The sequence below is a fragment of the Primulina eburnea genome, chromosome 1 (assembly GCF_022965805.1).
Source record: "Primulina eburnea isolate SZY01 chromosome 1, ASM2296580v1, whole genome shotgun sequence".
Taxonomy (NCBI): Eukaryota; Viridiplantae; Streptophyta; class Magnoliopsida; order Lamiales; family Gesneriaceae; genus Primulina; species Primulina eburnea.
Window position 1 is genome coordinate 50,396,306 of NC_133101.1, and position 21,889 is coordinate 50,418,194.

At 33.5% G+C, this 21,889-nt stretch overlaps 1 protein-coding gene across 3 annotated transcripts; it reads right to left on the bottom strand.

Annotated features, from left to right (window-relative positions):
- Nucleotides 1–4,058: 4,058 nt before the first annotated feature.
- Nucleotides 4,059–18,772, bottom strand: LOC140830343 (sialyltransferase-like protein 1). Of its 3 annotated transcripts, none has more exons than XM_073193617.1 (12): nucleotides 18,563–18,750; nucleotides 9,231–9,376; nucleotides 9,063–9,133; nucleotides 8,430–8,516; nucleotides 8,260–8,337; nucleotides 8,086–8,177; nucleotides 7,775–7,976; nucleotides 7,295–7,385; nucleotides 5,778–5,836; nucleotides 5,055–5,203; nucleotides 4,716–4,797; nucleotides 4,061–4,627 (listed from the first exon to the last, which is right to left on the bottom strand). In XM_073193617.1, the coding sequence occupies exons 2-12, from the start codon at nucleotides 9,346–9,348 to the stop codon at nucleotides 4,238–4,240; spliced, it is 1,419 nt and encodes a 472-aa protein (XP_073049718.1). In that variant the 5' UTR covers nucleotides 9,349–9,376; nucleotides 18,563–18,750; the 3' UTR covers nucleotides 4,061–4,237. The 3 variants fall into 3 exon arrangements, with proteins under 3 accessions (XP_073049729.1, XP_073049718.1, XP_073049725.1); XM_073193624.1 differs by lacking the exon at nucleotides 18,563–18,750 and adding an exon at nucleotides 16,388–16,485 and having other exon boundaries at nucleotides 9,231–9,400; XM_073193628.1 differs by lacking the exons at nucleotides 9,063–9,133; nucleotides 9,231–9,376 and having other exon boundaries at nucleotides 4,059–4,627; nucleotides 18,563–18,772.
- Nucleotides 18,773–21,889: the final 3,117 nt, after the last annotated feature.

Genomic DNA, 21,889 nt, shown 5'->3' on the forward strand with positions numbered 1-21,889 from the left:
TAAGGAACGTTAAATTTCTTTGTACAACATTAATGGTGCAATTAATACGTACTAGGTAAAGTAACGGTAACATTTAAGACTGTAACGATCAAGCAAAAGACGTTAAGTTTTGATAAGTTATGTTTCTTTTTTTCTAAGTTATGCTTCTGCTTTTATAAGCCGAGTTCTGCTTCTATTTTTATAAGCCGATAAATACTTTTAAAAGTACCGCTTCTGCTGTTATAAGTCGATAAGTATTTTTAAAAGTACTGCTTCTGTTAAAGCGATACGAGGGCTTCTGGTATTTATCTTGTCTTCTGATTTAGCTATTACGGCCTACTGGTTTTGATTCTCATAAGCACAATTCAATTAAATCTAACATAACTCAATTTTATTTCTCCCACTCTCGTTTACAATTGGTAAATTTTTCTATTATCCACACGTTTATATATATAGAATGAAATACTTTTTTAAAAAAATGAAATATGACATAATTAAATATTAAATGAAAAATAGATAAGGAAAAAAATTCAAAAGCATAAAACAATAACCATAAAATGTGGTTAATTAGTATTAATTATTAATTAATAAAATAAGTGTGAAATTACTACACATGTTACTTGATAATGGAAATAAGTAAACACATCCACACATCTATATGTACTAGTAGCAAAGCACATGCGTTGCACGTAGCTAAGGAACTTAAATACACAATAAATATTGATCCTAAATTTGCAAATATACGTAGACACATAATTTTTTCTCAATTATTATTTCACAGTTTATCTATCATTTTAAATAACCATGTTTACTTTCTTCAATCTTTTTCTTGTGTGATTTTCGAATCTTTCAGTAACTTTTTCATCTTTTTATTTTTCCTACTTCTTTCTTCGATTAAATTCAGTAATCATATTTTCATATCTAATATTCATGTTTTTTCAATCGTTAGATTTGATTTTGACTAATCACTTTGATGCTTACGTGTTTTTTTCCTAAATTTGCAAATGCACGTAGACACATAATTTTTTCACAAGTATTATTTCACAATTTATTTATCATTTTAAGTAACCATAGTTTATTTTCTTCGATCTTTTTCTTGTATGATTTTCAAATATTTCGGTATCTTTTTCATCTTTTTATTTTATTTTTCCTACTCCTTTTCTTCGATTAAATTCAACAATCATATCATTATATATAATTTTCATTTGTTTCGTCGTCAGATTTGATTTTGATTAATCACTTTGATGCTTGCGTGTGTTTTTCCTGTGGTCTTCTTATTTTGTTTATTTGAGTGGTTTATCCTTCGGTTTAACTCCATTTTATTTTTCTTGTTTTTTAAAGTCTTACTCGATTTCTTCACATAATATATATATATATATATATATATATTATATATATATATAAATATATATATATATATATTATATCTATTTTGTATTAGAAACATAATTAAGTGTATGAATTAATTGTCAACGAGAATAAATGTGTGCGCCTGAATTTTGAAATATAAAAAAAATTGGAAAAAATGAAGTGATTAAAATAGATGTGATGTATATATTAATTTTAAAATTAATGATATATTTAAATTATATAAAAATTAGGAGAAAATACATGAAATTCAATAGCAGATAATATATTAGGAAAAAACTCTCTCGAGCTAAAGTATGAAAATAGATATTTTATTATGGAAGCTAAAAAAAATTCAAAATAATTTATAATCGGAAAAGTCCAAAATATAATTGTATTTTTTTCTTTTGAAAACACCTCCTACTCTTTAGATACGCATATTAATATTTCAAAAGTTACTATTTTTTAGATTTAAGTCCCAACATCATAAAAATAATAAAAAAATATGCATATATTCTCATAATTCAAAATTTAGAATATATATGTCACACACACAATATATGTAATCATTAATAAATAATATATAATAAAACTATATTTTGAATAATGTCAAATATTACAAAAATAATGAAGCTGTTGTCATTATATTTTTAATTAATTTTACTGTATTTATAAGTTCATATAATAGTTAAAATTACCCTAAGAGATATAAAAACAATTTTAAAGTAGAAAATAATGTCAACTATTTAAAAACAATTAAAGACTGATAGAGAAAAATGACGAGAGAATTCAAAATTTTCAATTATAATTTAGAATTAAGATTCAGGGTTTGAAAAAAATATAAAAAATCTATTTTATTTACTGAAACATTTTGTCGATATAAGTTTTCTTGAATAATTTCAATTAATTGTGTGACTTAATGTATTTAAGAAAAATTTCAAAGTCAAAATTTATTATTTATTTAAATTAATGTAATATTAATTAATTCATGATAAAATAAATCTTGTAGGATCGAATATTTGTCGATTTACCAGAATTTATAACTTGTTGTAACAATACTTAAACGTTAATTCAAATATTTTAAAATCATACAATAGCTCAAACGTCAAGTTTTGATTGCTATATCCAACATGGACATTTATTGTACCTCGACATTGCACTTTTTGCAATGAATGAGAATCGAACTCTTGAGATTGACTCTTATACCAATTGTGAGACCAAACATTTGTCACTTTACCAAAACTACAGCTGATGATAACAGTACAACTCAAATATTTTAAACGATATAGTAGTCCAATCATCATGGTTCGATCGATGTATCCAGCAAAGACAATTATTGTACTCCAACAATCACTTCCAATAATTACACTTCTTGCAATCTATGAGAATCGATCTCATGAGTTTGTCTCTGATATATATACCAATTGTAAGATCATGCACTTATCATTTTACCAAAAGTTATAATGGATGGTAATAGTGCAACTTTAACTAAAATATTTAAAAACCGTAAAGTAACACAAACGTACATGTTTCAATTGTGTTTGCCTAGCATGAACAATTATTATACCTAACGAATTAAAATTCCAGAAATCATTTCTCTAAATCAAATATATTCTCACCCAATCGGGTACCAACACTTTAGGAATCTAGGTACTTAAACTTGGAGGTCATGGGTTTAAGTATTGGGAGAGGCGAAAGAAACCACTTTCTAGGGGTGAGATATTTTATGAGTGACGGTACATAGACATGGGCTACGGCTTATGCTGGAGCATCCTAACGACCCATGACAGTAGCGGTGCATGGGTATGGGCCGAGGTCAATGTTGGTTCAGCCTAATGGCCCATTATCGTTACAAAAAAATCGTATTTTTTTTAACGATCATGGGTCATTAGGCTGAACCAACATGGGCCTCGGCCCATATCCACGCACCGCTATTGGTCATGAGTCGTTAGGATGGTCTAACATGAGCTTAGCCCTTGCCCATGCACCGTCACTCATAGAATATCTCATCCCTGGAAAATGATTTCTTTCGTCTCCTCCAACACTTGAACACACGTCTTTCAGGCTTAACTACATAGATTGTTAAAATGTTGATATTAGTTGAGCTAATTAACACAAATATTAGTTGTTGAGGTGACAACCTTATGCTCTCACAAAATTAATTAACAAAAATGCATGATACTTCTTAGTTCATATTTAAAATCAACTTTTTTTATAAAAAATGATGCATTTATATGTAAAATAAATGAGAAGATAGAAACATTAAATATTCATTAACAACTATGAAGAAATCACTCATTTTAGTAACTAATTTATTAGCAACAAAGAAAAGAAAAATAATTGATAAATTGATGAGTTCAATATAAAAGTTCAAAATCATTTAATATGGACAATGAATTACTAAAGAACCTATTAAAAAAACTACTGAATTAATTTGTTAACTTAAATGAACAAAGATATATTAAAAAATTCACAATTAAAAGTCATATATTTATATGTATATTAGAATTTTATATTAGATATAGAATGAAATAACTTTTTTTTAAAAATGAAATAAAAAATGAAATAGAATGAAATATGACATAATTAAATATTCTAATGAAAAAAAGATTAAAAAAAATTCAAAAGCACAAAACCATAAACATAAAATATGGTTAATTAGTATGAATTATTAATTAATAGACTAAGTATGAAATTACTACACATGTTACTTGATAATAGAAATAAATAAACATGTTAAAGGTAATGATATCCGTTCACAATTGAAAAACTTTTCAGTTGTCCACATTTTTATAAGTATATAGATATAGATGAACTAGAAAACTGGAAGATGGATTTTTACAAATGGGTGTGCCAGCAGCAAAGACGGTTGATTGACTTGAATAATTGGGATGCTGAAATAATCAAGAATTCACCTTTGGGAATGCTTAACACAAACTAGATCATCCAATTTGTTGCCATCCATTTTATACAGAGACACATTTCCCATCTGAATCAACTGATCCTGGGATGCTTTTCTTAGTTCTGTTAATTGCATCGTCTCCCACTTGCTGTAGTTGGAATTTCTCCTAGTATCGCTCATATCTGCCGATCCAGATACAGGCCCACGTCCATAAGCACCTGCATCTCCCCACACTTTGCAATTACGAAATTGCCCCATCGATCCACCATCTTGGCAGTCTTGATTTTTCCTATCCAAGCATACAGCAGCGGAGTGAGCTCTCCTTATTGTTTCCCGACTCGGGATATCTGACCAGTCTTTTTTTCTTTCAGCTCTCATGGGAGAATGGATCCTAATAATCTGGAAGATACATTTTTCTTTATATAAAAAAGCAGAGACTTGACAATCATAAAATTAAAATTAGATGATAATTGTAAAATCTACTGACACCAAGGCATTCTAAAAGCTGGTAGTATGCTCTTCCTTGAAGAGGATTGTGTCCTTTCCTCGGGGTTGAGAAGTATCGCGTCCTGACCCAAAGGAAAACACTAAGATCAAGAATATAGGCTTTGTTTGGTTTTAACATTTACATGAATTTTTCAGTTCAAGAGTTCGATATTCCAGAAAATTGAGAACCAAGGCACGCATTTTCAGGAAACTTTTCAACTCTATAAAACAATATTGGAACGCTATCTGAAAATTTTCAAAACAAATCTCACAAAATTCTCATAAATCTTAAGATGAAAAAGTGGAGAAAACCAAACCCAGAACAAACAATTGAACTTACCACTCAGTATATCCAGGATCAACTGTAAAACCATATATATCAACAATGTCACACATGGAAAGTGCCAGTTCTATAGATTTCATTCCAGTCCCTTTGGCACCTCTGCGAAGAACAATACCTTGGAAGAGATAAACTGGATTTGGGAGCGTCTGCGTTTTGTGGATGGGAAAGAATTTCCATTCAAGAGAATAACTAAAAAAGCCTGTTTACTAAAACGATAAAATCACTTGTAATTAATATCAATCTAACGAGACCATAAAATTCTCACCCACTTTCATGCACTTGAAAACATGCACAAGCAGAATGAATTCAATTTTGTCATCATATTCATGAAAATGTGATGGTTGAAACAAATTGTTGCATCACCATCAGCATATTGAATATGTACATCATTTATATGGCAAATGCCAAACAGATTTATTTAGACTACCACATCAATGCTCGTTGTTTGTTGCATTGTCCAGAAGTAAATATTGCAGACTCTTTGGCCATCATTTTCTATTTACAAATGAGAATTAACTTCACGTTTATTTTTTCTCAAGGTGGATAGGGCAGCTTGTACTCAGATTAGGGCATCCCTTACTAGATCTTATACTTTTCCTTTTTATCAACGTCTAAAATATACCAGTAAAGATATCATCATTCTCCTCAAACAAGAATGAAATCAAATCCATAGAGAAAGTTCCATCTGGGAAATAATCAGTATGCTACATTGCTACTTACCTTTATCATTGTGTTGAAATCTCTATGAGTGAGGCTTTTGATTATAAGTACCTCATCTTCTGCAAAAACACAACCATTAATAAGCGTGATTTATTATTACATCTTGTGATGCTGATTACTACATTCCTTCGCCTTATAGCTCCTTGTATTTATTCAACCTGAGAGGAATTTTGTTCTCTTGTAGTCTTCTTCATGAAAGAGATAGTGGATACCCAACAATACTCTCAAAAATTTCGATCAGAGATGCTCGATATGAATTCACTAAGAAATGTAAGATTATCAGCTCATAAATTGGCAGGCGAGGGCTCATGCCAGTCCATGGTGTGTGTAAGGCCTGTCATATCTCCATCCCTTTGGTTCTTATTTTCTTATTGGTTTATTGAACTTAACAAAGACGAACAAGGCAGAAAGAAGAACAAGGAAGAAAAATAACATAAATATTCACAAGGCAGAAAGAAGAACAAGGAAGAAAAATAACATAAATATTCACAATGAAACAAATTAGCAATTAAAACAAACTATAACACTCTATCTTCCTATTCTGAATTATTCATTCTGATGGAAATGGAGTATAAGATGAAAGTTGAAGGATAAAAATTGAATATGTTCGCCTTTTTGCTGAAGGGGTAGATGATTTCATGGTATGGAGAGGGGATTCTACTGGTCTTTTTTTGGTCAACTCATTCTTCGAGTCTTTTTTCCCTTCTACCAGTTTTTTGGTCTATCCGCTGCTCAATCAAATTTGGAAGGTTCCAGTTCCAAAAAAAATTCAAGTTTTCTCATGGACTGCATCTTTGGGTAAATTGCAGACCTCGGAGATTATGCAAAAAAAGTGGTCCTCAATTGCTATTTGTCCAAATTGGTGTGTGCTGTGTAAAAATGACACAGAAACTCAGGATCATATGCTTATCCATTGTCCATTCACGACTGGATTGTGGGCTAAAGCTTTGCAAGAACTTGGATTGGTTTGGGTCATACCGAAGGCAACAAAGGACTTATTTGCTATGGATTTAGGACAGCTAACTGGAAAGAGGGGACGAACCTTTTGGCAAGTCGTGGTTCACTGCATATGTTGGATAGTGTGGCTGGAAAGAAATAGAAGAATTTTCGAAGACAAGGCAGAAACTAAAGAACTTTGTTCGGAAAAAATCAAGATCGCAGTAGCTATGTGGATCGAAACTCACTGATGATTTCAAGAATGTCTCCATATTTTATATATTGCGGATTGGGCTTTTGTGTATTATTAACAATATTTTGTGTCATGTACTTCATGATAGTGGACCACTAGTCCACTTATGTAAATTATCATTAACAATATTTTGTGTCATATATTTCTCCATATATAAATCATTAATAAAATTATGTTTCTTATAAAAAAAAAAAGTTGATTTAAATTATCAAGGGGCGGATTTCTTATCCGCCTTTTACTGTAATTCGAATCTTTAGTATAATGAAATAGTTTTTTATCAAAAAAAAAAAATTATCAAGGGGCGTTCAATTAGGACTAAGTAGACTACCTGATCCCTTGAGAATGGTTATCATGTTACGTGCAGCACCCCTAACCACAAGGCGAAAATCTCTTTTCAAACCAACAAACTTGGCATATTTCTGAGAAGATAAAGAAAGATAGAACAATACATAATGCCAATCAAGGAACAACTTCAAATCCTGTAACTGAGTCACTGAAATCACATTCCAATTTGTCCAAAACATAGCAATGCATATAAAGAATGACAAGGTAGATAACTGGAGATCCTTGATGCTCAAAATATCATCAAGTCAACCCCAGGTTCTTTTCCAAAAATATAATTTCCAGAATGACACTATATTCAACCATGTTGTTTATGTTGAGATTGACAAAAAAAACAGATTAAGAACATGTCTTCTTCCCTCACCCCATGTCACATTCTTATGGATCAGGGGAAATGCATACAATAGAAACCAACCTGAAAAAAGGACATAGATCAAGACAGAATCGATATATTGGGCTTACTTACCTCATTAACAGGGGCTTCGTTATCTCTTATAACAGCATCATGGCTATCAATTTCTTGGCCAAACTCTGTCTTTAAGAGATCACCTGAATTTCCGACAACTGCACAAGTTTTAAACTGGCGAGGATGGAAGGGTGGCGTTGCTGGTAAAAGCACATTCAAATGTTCCTCACAAAGAGTCTTATTGTAGCACTTATCTGCTCCTCTATGATGACCAGAACAAGATAAATAAAATTTTCAGAAAAGGAAAGTAAATGTTTTGAAGTCAATAGGCTTGCAAAGTAATCAAAGTAAGATGGAATCTGCCGACGTACAATTGTGCAATCCTTTTTGGAGCATAGTCTAGCCACCCATCGGGCCGTGCATCTAAATACTCTCTTGTCAACACTGTAGTCATATTGCGATACTGCATTTTAGATAGTATCTGCTTGCTTATTGTGCAAGAAGGTAAACTACCACAAATAATAATGTCAAAAACAATGTTAAACCTGTTCCCACAATAATATCGCTTCACAAACATCATACTTGTACTCCAATGGCTCAAAGATCTTAAACTGCTCATTGTACTGCAAATAGATGAAGAGAGCAGAAACTTACATGGGGTCTACGGGACCTTGATATGTACTTTTAGCATTAAGCAAATGAATCAGAAACAAACCCAGGTACTATTAGTTCCTTCAGGAAACTTGAGAACTAAATTGCAATGATCGATTATGTGGGCAGTGAGTCCGTGCCCTCTATTTGCCTAAAAAAAATTACAAGGTTAATGAGAAATGACATCTACAAAATGACTTTAGACCTTAATTAAAAGAAAAGGAATAAATCAGAGAGTAGCTTTCAAAAGTTACTGAAATTAAATTTGGATGTACTCCTTGTTAAAAAGCATTTTATTAGCAGGTTTTTTAAACCAAAAAGCAAACGGTTTTATATTTGGATATGACAGTTGATATTTTTAATATTTTTTAAAGGAAAGCGGTAGTAAAACTTAGTTTAATTATTGTGAGACTTTTAAATGTAGAAGCGAGTTTTTTACTATTTTCAAATTGGCTTCTCCATCCAAGCACATTCTATGTAAGCAGAACTTTTTCAAACATGCTGAATCATACTTTACTTAAGATCAAGAAAATCTTTCAATATCAGCCCAGACACATTAATATAATAAGTACAAATCACTCCCAACATATAATCAAGATAAATCTTGGATCTGATTGTACAAAAAAATTTAGACTACAGATCTACGATTAAAAACATACAATCAGTCGTTGAGATGGATGGGAAGAAGCTAACTAACCACGCACTGTTGGACAGTGGATTGGAAATCAAATAAAGTCTTAATAGCAACTGAGTTGAGTGGGTGGTTGCCTGTAAAAATGTGAGAGTTTTTTTTGTCTGTGAACTCAAGTTATAAGTTTGTAAATGAAATTAATCATATAGATTGCATTTACTGAATAAAGGGTACCAGCAGAGAAAAAGAAAGAGTAAGTGCCGAAAGCTAAGAGAGAGAAAAGGGCAGCGGAAGCGCAGAATAGATGCAGAACACGGGGTCTCCTGCTGGTCGACTTTCTGAGAGCCTTCATCTTTTCTCATTAGTATGTGTCTGCATGTCTGCACATATGTTTAATATATTTTCTCAGAGAATATCAAATTAAATACTTACTGCATCAGTATATTTCCAAAGAAAATTTGAGGAAAAAGCAGATTAAAAAATTTACCACCGAATAATAAGATTCACAAATTTATATACAAATGAAATTTCAGAATCCAATATTAAATGTGCAAACCGTCAAATATCAAAAAGTTTATGTATCCTAGCGACCGAAGCACACGCCAATGCGTGTAATATAATACATAAATATATGTAAATTTTAATAACACAAATAATATTTTTTAACTACTAATAAGTAATACATTCAATGATATAATATTTAGAATTAGAGAAATAACGCATTATTAATAGTTGAAAATTTGATTTCTATTGAGAAAATACGAAATTCATAAGCTAAAATAAACAATATGATATATATATAAACATAACACAAAATAACAATATGGACAACATTTTGAATCTCTACATTAATGAGCATAAAATTGCAACATCAATTCACATATACAATTTCCAAAAAAATATCTTTGGTACAATTAGTATCATAATTAAACTCAAATTAATATCTTCCAGAACCTAACATGGCCTACATGACTATTATATCCAATGATTTGGATCTGTCCAAGATGCACCCTGAGAAGTAACCATCAAGCCTCTCCTAATTTGCATGTTCAAGCAGTATATCATGTGTAGCCACAACCGCTAATCAATATATCAATGACATGTCCACAAGCAAAATTTATAAAGAGATCTAAACAGTCAAAAACACAATAAAAGTAACCACTTTTACTAAAACGTTCCTTAAGTTTATGTGTTTCAAGCAAGAAATATTCCATGACATCAGGTAAGGAAAATAAAGAGGTAATAGTTGACAAATAAAACACCGAAGGATTGGAACAATTGCGTCTATGTTGCATGGATACGGATACGAGTATCGTATCGAATACGATACGGATACGGCGACACGTCAAATTTTGAAAACATAAGACACTATACGGCTAGGATACGACAATCATTAAAATATATATAAATATTATATATAATTATATTTATATAAATTTAGTATTAAAAAGTAAAAATTATAGAGATAGATGTAATATTTCATTAATCATAATATCTTAAGTACAAAATATTAAATGCAAAATCCATCTTAAGCAAGTAAAAAGAAATCAAACATCCATATCGGTTGAATTGAGAGCCGCTTGAGCAGAAATGGAATGAAAGAGACGAACAAATGTATTTAGGGATTTAAAAGCCCAACCCAATTTTTTTAAAATTATTTTCCTTTAAGTCCCTAGAAATTTTATTTTTTTTAATTAACCCCTAAAACTTTTAAATATTTGCAATTTTGCCCAAACGTATCCGAAAAACGTATCCACGCCGTATCCATGGCGTGTCCTCGCAGTGTCCAAAACGTATACGGCTGGTCAACCCTAAACAAAGTCAACGATACAGATTTTGAGGTATCCGACACGCGTATCCGCGTGTCGTATCCGTATCCGTGTCGTATCAGTATCCGATACTTAAAAAAAAAAATTCAAGGTATCCGTGCTACATAGAATTGCGTATATCCAATTGAAGCAGATTATTTACACAAAACACCCTTTTATCAATATAAAGCACATAAAACCTATTGAATGAGGAAACATAATGAATTAAAAATCAGGAAATTGTATCGAGAGGAAAGTTGTTTTCAGTTTCCGAGAGGTAAGTTGTTTTTAGTTTCAGAGAAGAAACAGCAGGTAGCTATCTTCCTCTTCTTTTATCAGGTAGCTATCTTCCTCTTCTATTATCAATGTTAAATTTAAAATGTAGTCAATGGGAAGCAGAGGATTACATTCGTAATTTTGATGTTTCCATCAATTTTTAGTGGAAAACCAATTGAGACATTTAGTCATACAATAAATAATCGGGTAAGAATGATAAATATTTAGTAAACAATAATACTTCATGAAACATGCTATCAAACATTAAGAGACTGTCTAGTAATATAGATAAATATGCATAAAAAAATTCTGTATTTAAATTATCATTCTATATGAAAAACCTCGATTTTGAGAGAGAACCAAAAAAATTCACCAAAGACGATGAAGAGAAACCGTGAAAGAGTTGCAATTTGCATAACACTTGAGATGAATCTTGTAACATCCCAAAAATTTGAAAGTCCGCGTGAACCACATGATTGCAAGTTATCAAATTTATTATGTTTTTTAATTAAATTGTTTTAATTGCAGGAATTGATTATGGTAGGCATTTTACATGTTTAAAATGTAGTTTTCTACTAGAATGCATACAACTGTATTTTTAAAAAGTTATTCGAGACGCGATCGAGGAAAGGGGACTATATAAGGAAAAATATTTTTATTAAATGATTATTTTAATTATTTAATTTAATATATGGTATATTTTAATATGTATTTTCGAAAATAAGGTGTTTTTACGCGACGAGTCGTATTTTAAACCAGCAATCAATTTTTGACGAAAATAGAGACTTTTTTAAGGCTCGGTTATTATTTTCGAAAAGCAACCTAAACAAAATATTTTAGTTAATATCGAATTGGCCTCATGGGCCTATTATAGTAGGTTAATGGGCCCACGCCTACAGCATGTATTTTTATATCAAAACAAAGCGAACAAACCCTAACCTATACACACACAAAAACTCACGCCCCTCACCCTAAAAACATAAGGACTCTTCCATCAGCACATAAACACACACACCACACGTTTCAAGAGGAATTCACGCAAGGTTTGAAGAAAATTCAACAAGCTTCTTCCCCCGTCTCTCCGCCAACGTCCCTCGCATCACAAGTCGTTTTTCGTGCGTAACAAAATTAATCTTTCTCCGCTTATCTTTCAAACCATATTATGCGTTTTGATACATGATTGCATGAAAAACATGATACACTTATTTTATTATCGTTTTTATGGCATAAACATGATAAAACTAGAGTTTTCATCTTTTAGAACTCTTGGTTATGATGCACAAAGGGGCTATCATGGTATGATTACTAGAAGGGATGTTTTTCCACATGTTTAAGGGTCCTTAGGTGCATGTTTAAAGGCTGGACAAGATAGGGTACCTTGATGAACGAGAAATTGGGTTTCTATGGGCTAGGATTTGCGCTTTTCATCCTAGACGAGAGAGACTGCTAGCTGCTGTTTGGGACGTGTTAAAGGGTCCTAAGGGAGTCTAGTCATGGTCCTAGAGGGTCTGTGCAAGGGCTGGAACGGGAGGACATCGGCTGCACGTGCGTTTGGGGTCGCTGGAGGCATAAAGGGCGCGGGTTTAGGGCTGTGCTTGCATGGGCTGTAGAGCTGGTCTAGGAAGGGTCTATGGGGCTCGGTCAAGGTCCTAGGAGGGTTAGCCAGAGTCTGGTTGGGTCGGCTAAGGGCTAGGAACGAAGGGGGGCCATGGATTGTAAGGCTAGGGTTCGGTTGATTATGGGCATAAATGTCCAGCTAGGCTTGTTCTATGGTTCTAAATGGTTTGATTTGAGGTGTATATGGTATGGTTAGGTGTTAATAAGCTATGGTTCAAATTTGGTAAGTTTTGGTTAAGTTTTGGGTCAATACGTGTTAAAACCGAGACGTAGGGTTAAGCATTAAATACGAATTAGATGTAACGCCTCAGATTTGATGACTGTCCTCACTGTATCACGACGGGTTTTTCCAACGTGCTTATGTCCTCACTCACACGCACCTGGGAAACTTCCCAGGAGGTCACCCATCCCAAAATTGCCCCAAGTCAAGCACGCTTAACTTTAGAGTTCTTATGTGATGAGCTACCGAAAAGAAGATGCACCTTCGTAATATGAGTAGTACCAATCAAATCTTTTAAGCCCTCTTCAACTGTACAGTCCATTACATTGAACAGTCTTGGAATCCCTCTCCTTCCGGTGTAAGAACGGTTCATTCATGTTCCCTCCACCTAGAAGCCTGCCAGGAGCCGCTCATTGTCCGTGCCACCTCATGGCACCGGCGATCACCCCCCACCCTCTTCGGCCCCGGGCCTCACATGCCCACCAGCTTCCGCTTGGTTCGTCCCCGAACCACACCGTACTCGGAGAGGTCGGCTCTGATACCACTGTAACGCCTCAGATTCGATGACTGTCCTCACTGTATCACGACGGGTCTTTCCAGCGTGCTTATGTCCTCACTCACACGCACCCTGGGAAACTTCCCAGGAGGTCACCCATCCCAAAATTGCCCCAAGTCAACCACGCTTAACTTTAGAGTTCTTATGTGATGAGCTACCGAAAAAAAGATGCACCTTCGTGATATGAGTAGTACCAATCAAATCTTTTAAGCCTTCTTCAACTGTACAGTCCATTACATTGAACAGTCTTGGAATCCCTCTCCTTCCGGTGTAAGAACGGTTCATTCATGTTCCCTCCACCTAAAAGCCTGCCAGGAGCCGCTCATTGTCCGTGCCACCTCATGGCACCGGCGATCACCCCCCACCCTCTTCGGCCCCGGGCCTCACATTAGGAATGTCAAGGAGCTTAAGTTTACGTCTAATAAATATTCATGAGTGTATTTTAAGGTGTTATGTTAAGTTTGGATGGATTTGATTCGTCGTTTTAAGGGGTAAAGAAAATTGATAAAGTTAAGGTTTCAGGGGCAAAATGGTCATTTTACACCTGAAAAATGTTAGACGTCCTGGTAGCGCCCTGAATGCTGTAATAAATGTTAAAACGTTTATTTCAAATGTTTATGTAATTTTATGATGAAACGTTAATGTTAAAAGACATGTTGTATGTTTGTTTTAAAAAAATTGATTTATATATGCATGAATTTTTATAAGTGATGGAAATATGAAAGGTTGAAGGAGGTGAATTGATTCTGACTAATATGATGATATGTAAGGCCAAGGCTCGGTTAACGGGTGAGAGTGTCGCTGATGTCTCCGCCGTCCGGTATTGTGGTTATAGGTAGATGGATCCATCGACCTACAACTAAAACGAAAGTCGCATTGAGGATCTGAATTCAATAAAATGGGAAACATATACGTATATGATGAAGAAAAACGATTAGTGGACGTTTCAAATCTAAACATTAAGTAAGATGAAGAAATTACGATCAAACATAGTTATTAAAAGTGTGCGCCTGGCTGCGCCTATCGCCAAGAAGTGTGCGCTTTAAAGAAGTGGACTGATATTTTGTAGGTAGAAAAATTAACTCAACCCTAACCCATTTTGAAGTTTAATTAGCAAAGCCCATGGGTGTTTAGTGATAAAAGTAACAACCCCATTGTCACTCATTTATGCAATACTTTTTAATCAGAAAGTTCACAAGTCCTCTATGCAAATTTTTACTGTAATCTTCCCCCTATTTTAACTCATTTTATTGAATATGATTATCTACAATGTTTCAGCTCCTTACAGCATCACCATTATAAATCAAAAGGTATTTTTTAGTTAAATAAAAAACCGAAAGAAAAACTAAAATAGAAAAAACAAGATGACATATTTGAAGAAAGATAAACCAGTAATACGGGTCACTGTGACACAAATATGTTTTCCATCACAAGATAAGTGCTTGAGATACAATTATCTAATTTCTTCTACACTAATGGCTCACTATTGTTTTGGAAGATGATGATATAGTTGAAAAAGATGGAGAGCAATTTGATGATTTAGAAATTTGAAATTTTTTTCTTAATATACTATGAATTTATGACTTACTAATGAATTTTAGATAATTAATTTTTTTTTTGTTATTGTTATGATTTACGTACACTATCTATTGATGAATTTTTATTTAGATTTTTTGCTATCATATTTAATTTATGTGATATTATAGAACAAATAACTTTATATATATTGAATTTTAAAATTTATACCAAATGTGTTTTACTTTGATAAAGTGTATGTTTCGCCTTGCGCTTTGCGCCTCAGGTTCCAGGGTACTTAACATTTTAGTGCTCTTTGCGCCCTAAATAACTATGACATCAAAATCAAAAGTACGTTTTTGCACAAATTATGTATACTAACTCATAGAAATCCTAACAAGTCTTACCATAATAATGAAGGGAAAACAACAAGCATAGTATTTATCATTTATAGCCTTTCAGAAAATCAAAACAATTTAGAATTTCCATGGTAAGAAGATTAATATTTATGAAACCATAAAAAAGAATCCAATGGTAGAAACAATTGTCAATACAAATAAATAAATAAATAAATAGATAATGAAAAAGCAATGCAAATAGACTGAAAACAAATACTCTATAAATTGATATTAAAAAAACATAACAATTCACGATCACCAATATAAATTCATAGGCATTTTTCATTTTGCCCCATTAAATCAAAGTGGAAATTTTAACCTCTTTACCAACGTTGATATGTTGGCATCGTTTGAGTTGAAGAAGATTTTAAGTTGAACATGAAGAAGAGGAGATACATGCAAATCATATTTGTGAGTGGGTATGGAAGTGATTGGAAACGAAGAAAATTTTCAATTGGAGGACATATTGGAAGTGTGAGAAGAGGAAGGGTAGAGGGGAACCACAATTAGGAAATGTGAGAGATGGGAAGTTAATTTGGATCTTTATGGCGTTGTCCCTGGCTTAGGAATAACTAGGTGCTGGTGATATGCTAAATAGTTAGGGGAAAGTAGAAGGAAATTTGGTGCCTTATTGTCATACCAGAAGTAGTTAGTATACCATGATGAGCTATTATAAAATAGTTAGCATAGATACAAAAATCCAAATAGAAAGAAAAATTAAAGAAGACGATAATAACTAACACGCAAACCAGATTCTTTAGCGGCAAATGATGCAAATCTATCTACCCGAGTTGGATTATAATATTGGTGTTCAGTTAGAGGTTGAAAGGGATTAAGAAAATCTTTATGTTGAAATAAAATCCATAGCTGTGTACAAACACGCATAAGACTCGGAGCTTTTTTATGCTTTCTGACACAGGTATATGCAAATACTGAATATAGTATGTATCACCAACATGAACAAGCACTTGCAGATGAAAGAAATAAAGATCTTACCGTACAAAAGAAATTTACACGCGCTATTTTTTCAATCCCAGTGTAAAGCACCAAGAAATACAAAATCCAGTAGTTCTTATCTTATCCACCGATTATTATATAGCCTTGTTGAAATGGTGGAAAAAGAATCATTCAACCTTTTTCATCAAACAATTGAAAAAAAAACACAAAAACGAAATTCCGTAATATATAAGAATAGCTCTGGTCATTTAGCAAACAGCAAAAGGGAATGCCCGACAAGTTTGCCTTGCAGTGTCAGGATCCATTTTTGCCTTTCCCCAACTATATCAACTGGTCCACTTCCCAGGTATGGGCCGGATTACCTCACCAAAAATACATGCGAAATTCAAGATTAACTGAGTTGTTTATATTGTGGTCTTTCAAATTGAGCTCATCTTAATTTATTATTCTTTCGATTTTAAAAAAGTTTTTCTTTCGTAATAGTTGATAACCGAATCTGAATCTAAAATACTTTGGAACTCCTATTTGACTTAATAAAATATATACTGTTCGCACATCAAATACTAACAAAATACTAAAAATAGTAATATCAATTACATTAGTACGTGAGGATTTAAAATTCCAAGGACAGAAAGGTGCCAAACTAAATAAATTATTTACTAAAATAAACCATTAGTTCGAAATACCAAAACCAAGCTCCAGACATCAGATTCCCTCGTCATCATTCTCCTTAACACTTAAAACTTCATCTTCTTCAACTTGATCATTACATGAAATTTTAGATGCTGATGAACTTATGCTCAATACGCACAGCTAAGTCCAGCCACTAAACCAACCTCAAGAATAATGAAAAAATGTATCATAAAAATAAATAATAAATGCATGTGAGTAAGAGTTCCAAAAAAAAAAGATAAAAAAAATCAACATATGCACAATGTGGACCATCAGGAAACAACATGTGGTTGATGTGTGTGCCCTACACACCACGTCAACCCACAAGAACCAAGAGATGACTCTAATGACATGAGAAACAAAGATGAAAACTCAGCATATAACAAAATTCACACTCCTGCAGCATATTGATTGTAGGCAAACACGAGGAATCTCATGCATGTGCCTATTTGTAATGTAAACCGCAGAAAACAAGAGATGGCTCACATATAGACATATTATATGTATGTAGTACTCTGACTGTAAAAAAACAGAAGACTGCTTATACCCACATGCAGCCCATTGACGTGCAAAATCAAGAGGAAATAGTAACACTCATACCAAAAGAGAATATAGAATACAGCGTGCAGAATCCCAATGAAAGCATAAACAACAGAATCTAGTAAAAAATTGCATAACAATACACAAACAAATAACATGAAATAAGAACATAACACAAAACATTCACATTAAAATTCATTAATATGGAATTGGAACCTTAGCGAAATAGAGTCAGGTCGAAATAGTGTGTAGGTAGTCTTGAAATTTCATCTTCTATAAACCAAACTCTAATTAGGGGATCATCTTGACCAAATTCTAAAACAACAATTATCACCTAATTATGTCCGAAGCGGCCAACTTTCATCATTATAGTTGAACGAGCTTAAGTTTTCCTCTACCACAACAAGTTTTAATTGAAGTATTGAACAATAAATAAAATAAAACAGCCCCTTAGCTTATCTTTCAACACAAAAATAATTTGAGAATTCAAAACTACATAAAGTTATAAACTATCAAAATTCAGTAACTTAAATGTATAATATTAAGATATTTAGCTTTTCAAATATAATTTAATTACCATTCTACAATAAATCAAACTAAATATTTGAAACCATTAAACGGTCAAATTTTAAAAATCTAAATGCGATAAGAGTTTTCAGAGCTACGACGCAACAAAATTGATCACAAATAGAATTCAAATATAAAATATATTTATTTCTGAGACTTGTAACTAAAGATCTAAACTGGAAGTGAACTGAACCATCTTAAACTTGAAAACATCAACTAAAGATCTAAACTTCAAGGTAAACGGAAACCATCTTATATTTGAAAACACCAAATTAAAAAGATCGGTGTAAATCTAACAATCAACACCCTAATCATTTATTTCCTAATGAGTATAGAATTCTGCATCCCGAAACAAAGAAAATAGAAATTAGAGTTATTAATCATACAAAATAAAAGCTCGACGATTTCCTACGATAGTCTAGCTGCTCAACCCCAAATACCTCTGATCGAAGGCTGCAGCAAGGAGGAACGATGGAGGTGTCAGCGGTTTCTTTTTTTCCCATCGTTTCTTTCCTTCAGGAGATGGGTCCATTTTCGATCTGTTATCTGTATGGGCCCTAATCTGTCTGTGTTTGTAGACTTTAAAATCCCTACCCGGTCGCCATTTTGTTTTTACCAATCAATCCTCAAAATTCTTTTTTACCACAAAAACCTTTATGGCTTTTGAAAACCCAAAAACAAGTGATGAAGGGGTTGATGCACAAAATTGGCAAACGTGGGTAATCTCATATAAGATATAAATATTATCTCAAATCGCATTAATTGTGAACTCATAGCTAGTTTTATCTCTAAATTATTGAAGGTTACACAAGCACTGATCTAAAACACTAGTAATTTTTTAAAAAAAATTGGTTGAACAAATTTATGTATATTTTTTTTGAAATATATGAAAAAAAAAATTATACACATTAATAAGTATGATTGAAAAAATAATAATGAGAACAGTTGAATATATTTATGCATATGATAACTAACTTTTTATATTATTAAATATATTATATATTTTTATGATTAATTAATATATATATATATATTAAAAAACTGCATAGGCGTTGTCTATGCAGCCGCTTAGGCACCAAGACGCTAAGCGGTGGGTGATTGTCGGTTCATCGCCTAGTGTTTTTTAGAATATTTTACACAAGTATTGATTTTTGTGTTCCTTTCGAAATACTCAAATTCAAGGAGTTGAATTTGATGATTTAGTTTGGTGGAGATCAAACATGTGACTCATAAATGTGTTTATAAGTTGATTTCATATTTTAAAGTGGTGAGAGTTAACATGACTACTAAATTTGTCAGGAGAGTAAACATGTCTAAAATTTGTGAAGGAGTTCCAAAATAAAGAGTTGTCAAAATGATTTAGTGAAAATTTTGATCTTAGATATTTTCACTTTGCATCATAATAACAAGTTTTTTTTACCTTCATCACATCGGTGATATCTGATCATCGATTATATTATTATGAAATCACGATAATGATTTCTTGATTAATGAATTTTTAGTTTCCTAGTCAAACAATAATTAATATATTTTCTGCTAAGTCAAAATAAAGATAGAGAGTTCGAGAAGGGTTTAGAAACTTTGGGGTGAATAATTACTTATCTAATCCTATCATACATATTCGAAAGTTTACAAGATAAACACGAGAGATTTGACAAGGTCATAACTACTAGAAAGAATCATATTAAAATTCTTGTACTTTCTATGATATATATGTGTTGTGTCCAAAAAATATTCCTTGAAGTCCATAATCAGAAGCCCAAACATTTTGGCCCAAGAAGAGTTGCAGTTCGGTCCAAGAAAGCACGATGACAGAAGTTGAGCCATGACCCAACGTGAGTGGTTGTGGAATGTGGTTGAAACTTCCACGGAGTGTAACAAAAGCACCAGGAAGGATCAGAAAAAGGCCCCCGACTAATCAACACAAAAATACACAGCAAAGTTTCTGCAGAATTCCATTAATTCTACGTTTGTTTATTTCAATTTCCAGCAGCCAAGTATTTGAATTTTTATGTATTCCTTCGACTTTCTTGTAAAATGTTGATCAAATTTCATAACAACATATTTAAGTTTGATGTTGTTCATGGATTCCTTGCATAATTTCTTTATTCCCTCAGTTTATGCGTTTAGTTTGGAGCCATTTCGAAGGAGTTAGGACTTACGACCGAATCGAAACTTGCAACGCTTGGTAAACAAAGTCAGATAATTTCACAACTTTGGCACGAACACGTGTCCTGGCACGCCCGCAAAATTTCGTGACAAACAAGTTGGCACGCCCAGTGGGACCCAATGCCTCCAAAGCGTACTGAGAAGAGTGAAGGAATTCCTCCATCAACGGGGAAAGGACATCGCTCACATGAAGAAGAAATCGATGCAGAAAGCATAATAGTTGAAAGGCTAGTGCATCAGTTCGAGGAAGAGAATGTGAAGGAATGAATTGACGTTTCTGGTGTTGGTGGACCTTCGTTGAACTTTATGTTGGCTATAGAGAAAAATATCCGATGTGATCTCAAAGAAATGACCCAAACTTTCTCTACTGTTATGATGGAATTTGTGGCAGAAATGAAGGAATGGAGGAAGTCTGCAAAAGGAGAGGCTGTTACACCAGAAAATGTTGAACTTCTAGAAACTGACGTTAATTTGCTAAAAGATCAAGGCCAAGGATCAGGGGTTTCTCAAGCAGGTGAAAGTCGCCGCTTGGGGGAGGCACTGATTCCTAAATCTGCCAAGGAAGGAAGATATACTCCTCTGCACAAAAAGGACGAGGAGTGGGGGTTGAAATTCCAAAATCGCAATAACAGTAAACAAAGGGCTGCTAATATGTTCTCTATGACATCTCCAAACTCACATCCAGGGATGTATGGTGATGGGGGAATGTGTGGATTTCCCGCGCCAGGTTCAGGGAATGACACTCGGGGGGCAATCTAACCTCCTCACCAGTTAAGACAAACTCCAACGTTGGATTTTGAGATGGTACGTGATGTAATTCAAGAGTTGTATGGCCCAGGAGTGAGGCCAATCAACCGACCAGAATTCCATAAACTGTATCCTGATGTTGTGGATCGTGACAACCCTTATCCAAAAGGATACCGCATTCCAGACTTCACGTTATATTCCGGGGAAGACGATCAATCCAGCGTGGAACATGTGGCCAGGTTTACAATTCAATGTGGGGAATTAGCTAATTTGGATAATTTTTCCAACTACAAGTTACGTTTGTTCCCCAATTCATTGACTAGTACTGCTTTTATTTGGTATGCCACACTGCCTCGGAAAATGATGTTTGAGGTAAAGGAGAACAAGACAAAAACTTATCATGGAAAAGGCCGATCTCATAGTGGAGATCTTATGTATTATAGTGGGAGGAATATGAGGTACAGTAGGGGATCCATGGCCAAAAGGCCGGAGAAACAGCACCTCGGAAAGGTTTCGTTTCATGGATCAATGAATGGCGAGGGAAGGAGTGACCGACAGTCATTCCAAAAGCTAATACAGAGGTCACCACCTCTTGACACCGATAATAGATATGAAAGAAAATCTCGTTTTGTTATTCCTCCCAGAGCAATCCCCAATGGTGTATGGAAACGGGTAGAACATCCAAAGTTCCCAAAACCTCTTTCTAGGAACCAAAAACGACGTTTGTTGAGAAAAAAGCTGCTGAACGCAGGTCTGGGATGGAGGAGTCATTCAAAGAGAATAAGAAATTTGGGAGGAAGGCTACTGAAGATAATGAGGAAGGAGATGATGACTTGTTATCAGAGTAAGAC

Bases quoted from the DNA above. Each gene is read 5' to 3' on its own strand.
- LOC140830343 (XM_073193617.1), bottom strand. From the start codon at position 9,348: ATGAAGGCTCTCAGAAAGTCGACCAGCAGGAGACCCCGTGTTCTGCAT. The intron at 8,338-8,429 runs GTTTGTTTCTGA...ATCTATTTGCAG, and splicing joins AAGGAACTAATAGTACCTGG to TACAATGAGCAGTTTAAGAT. The intron at 4,628-4,715 runs GTCAGTAGATTT...TGTATCTTCCAG, and splicing joins AGCTTTTAGAATGCCTTGGT to ATTATTAGGATCCATTCTCC.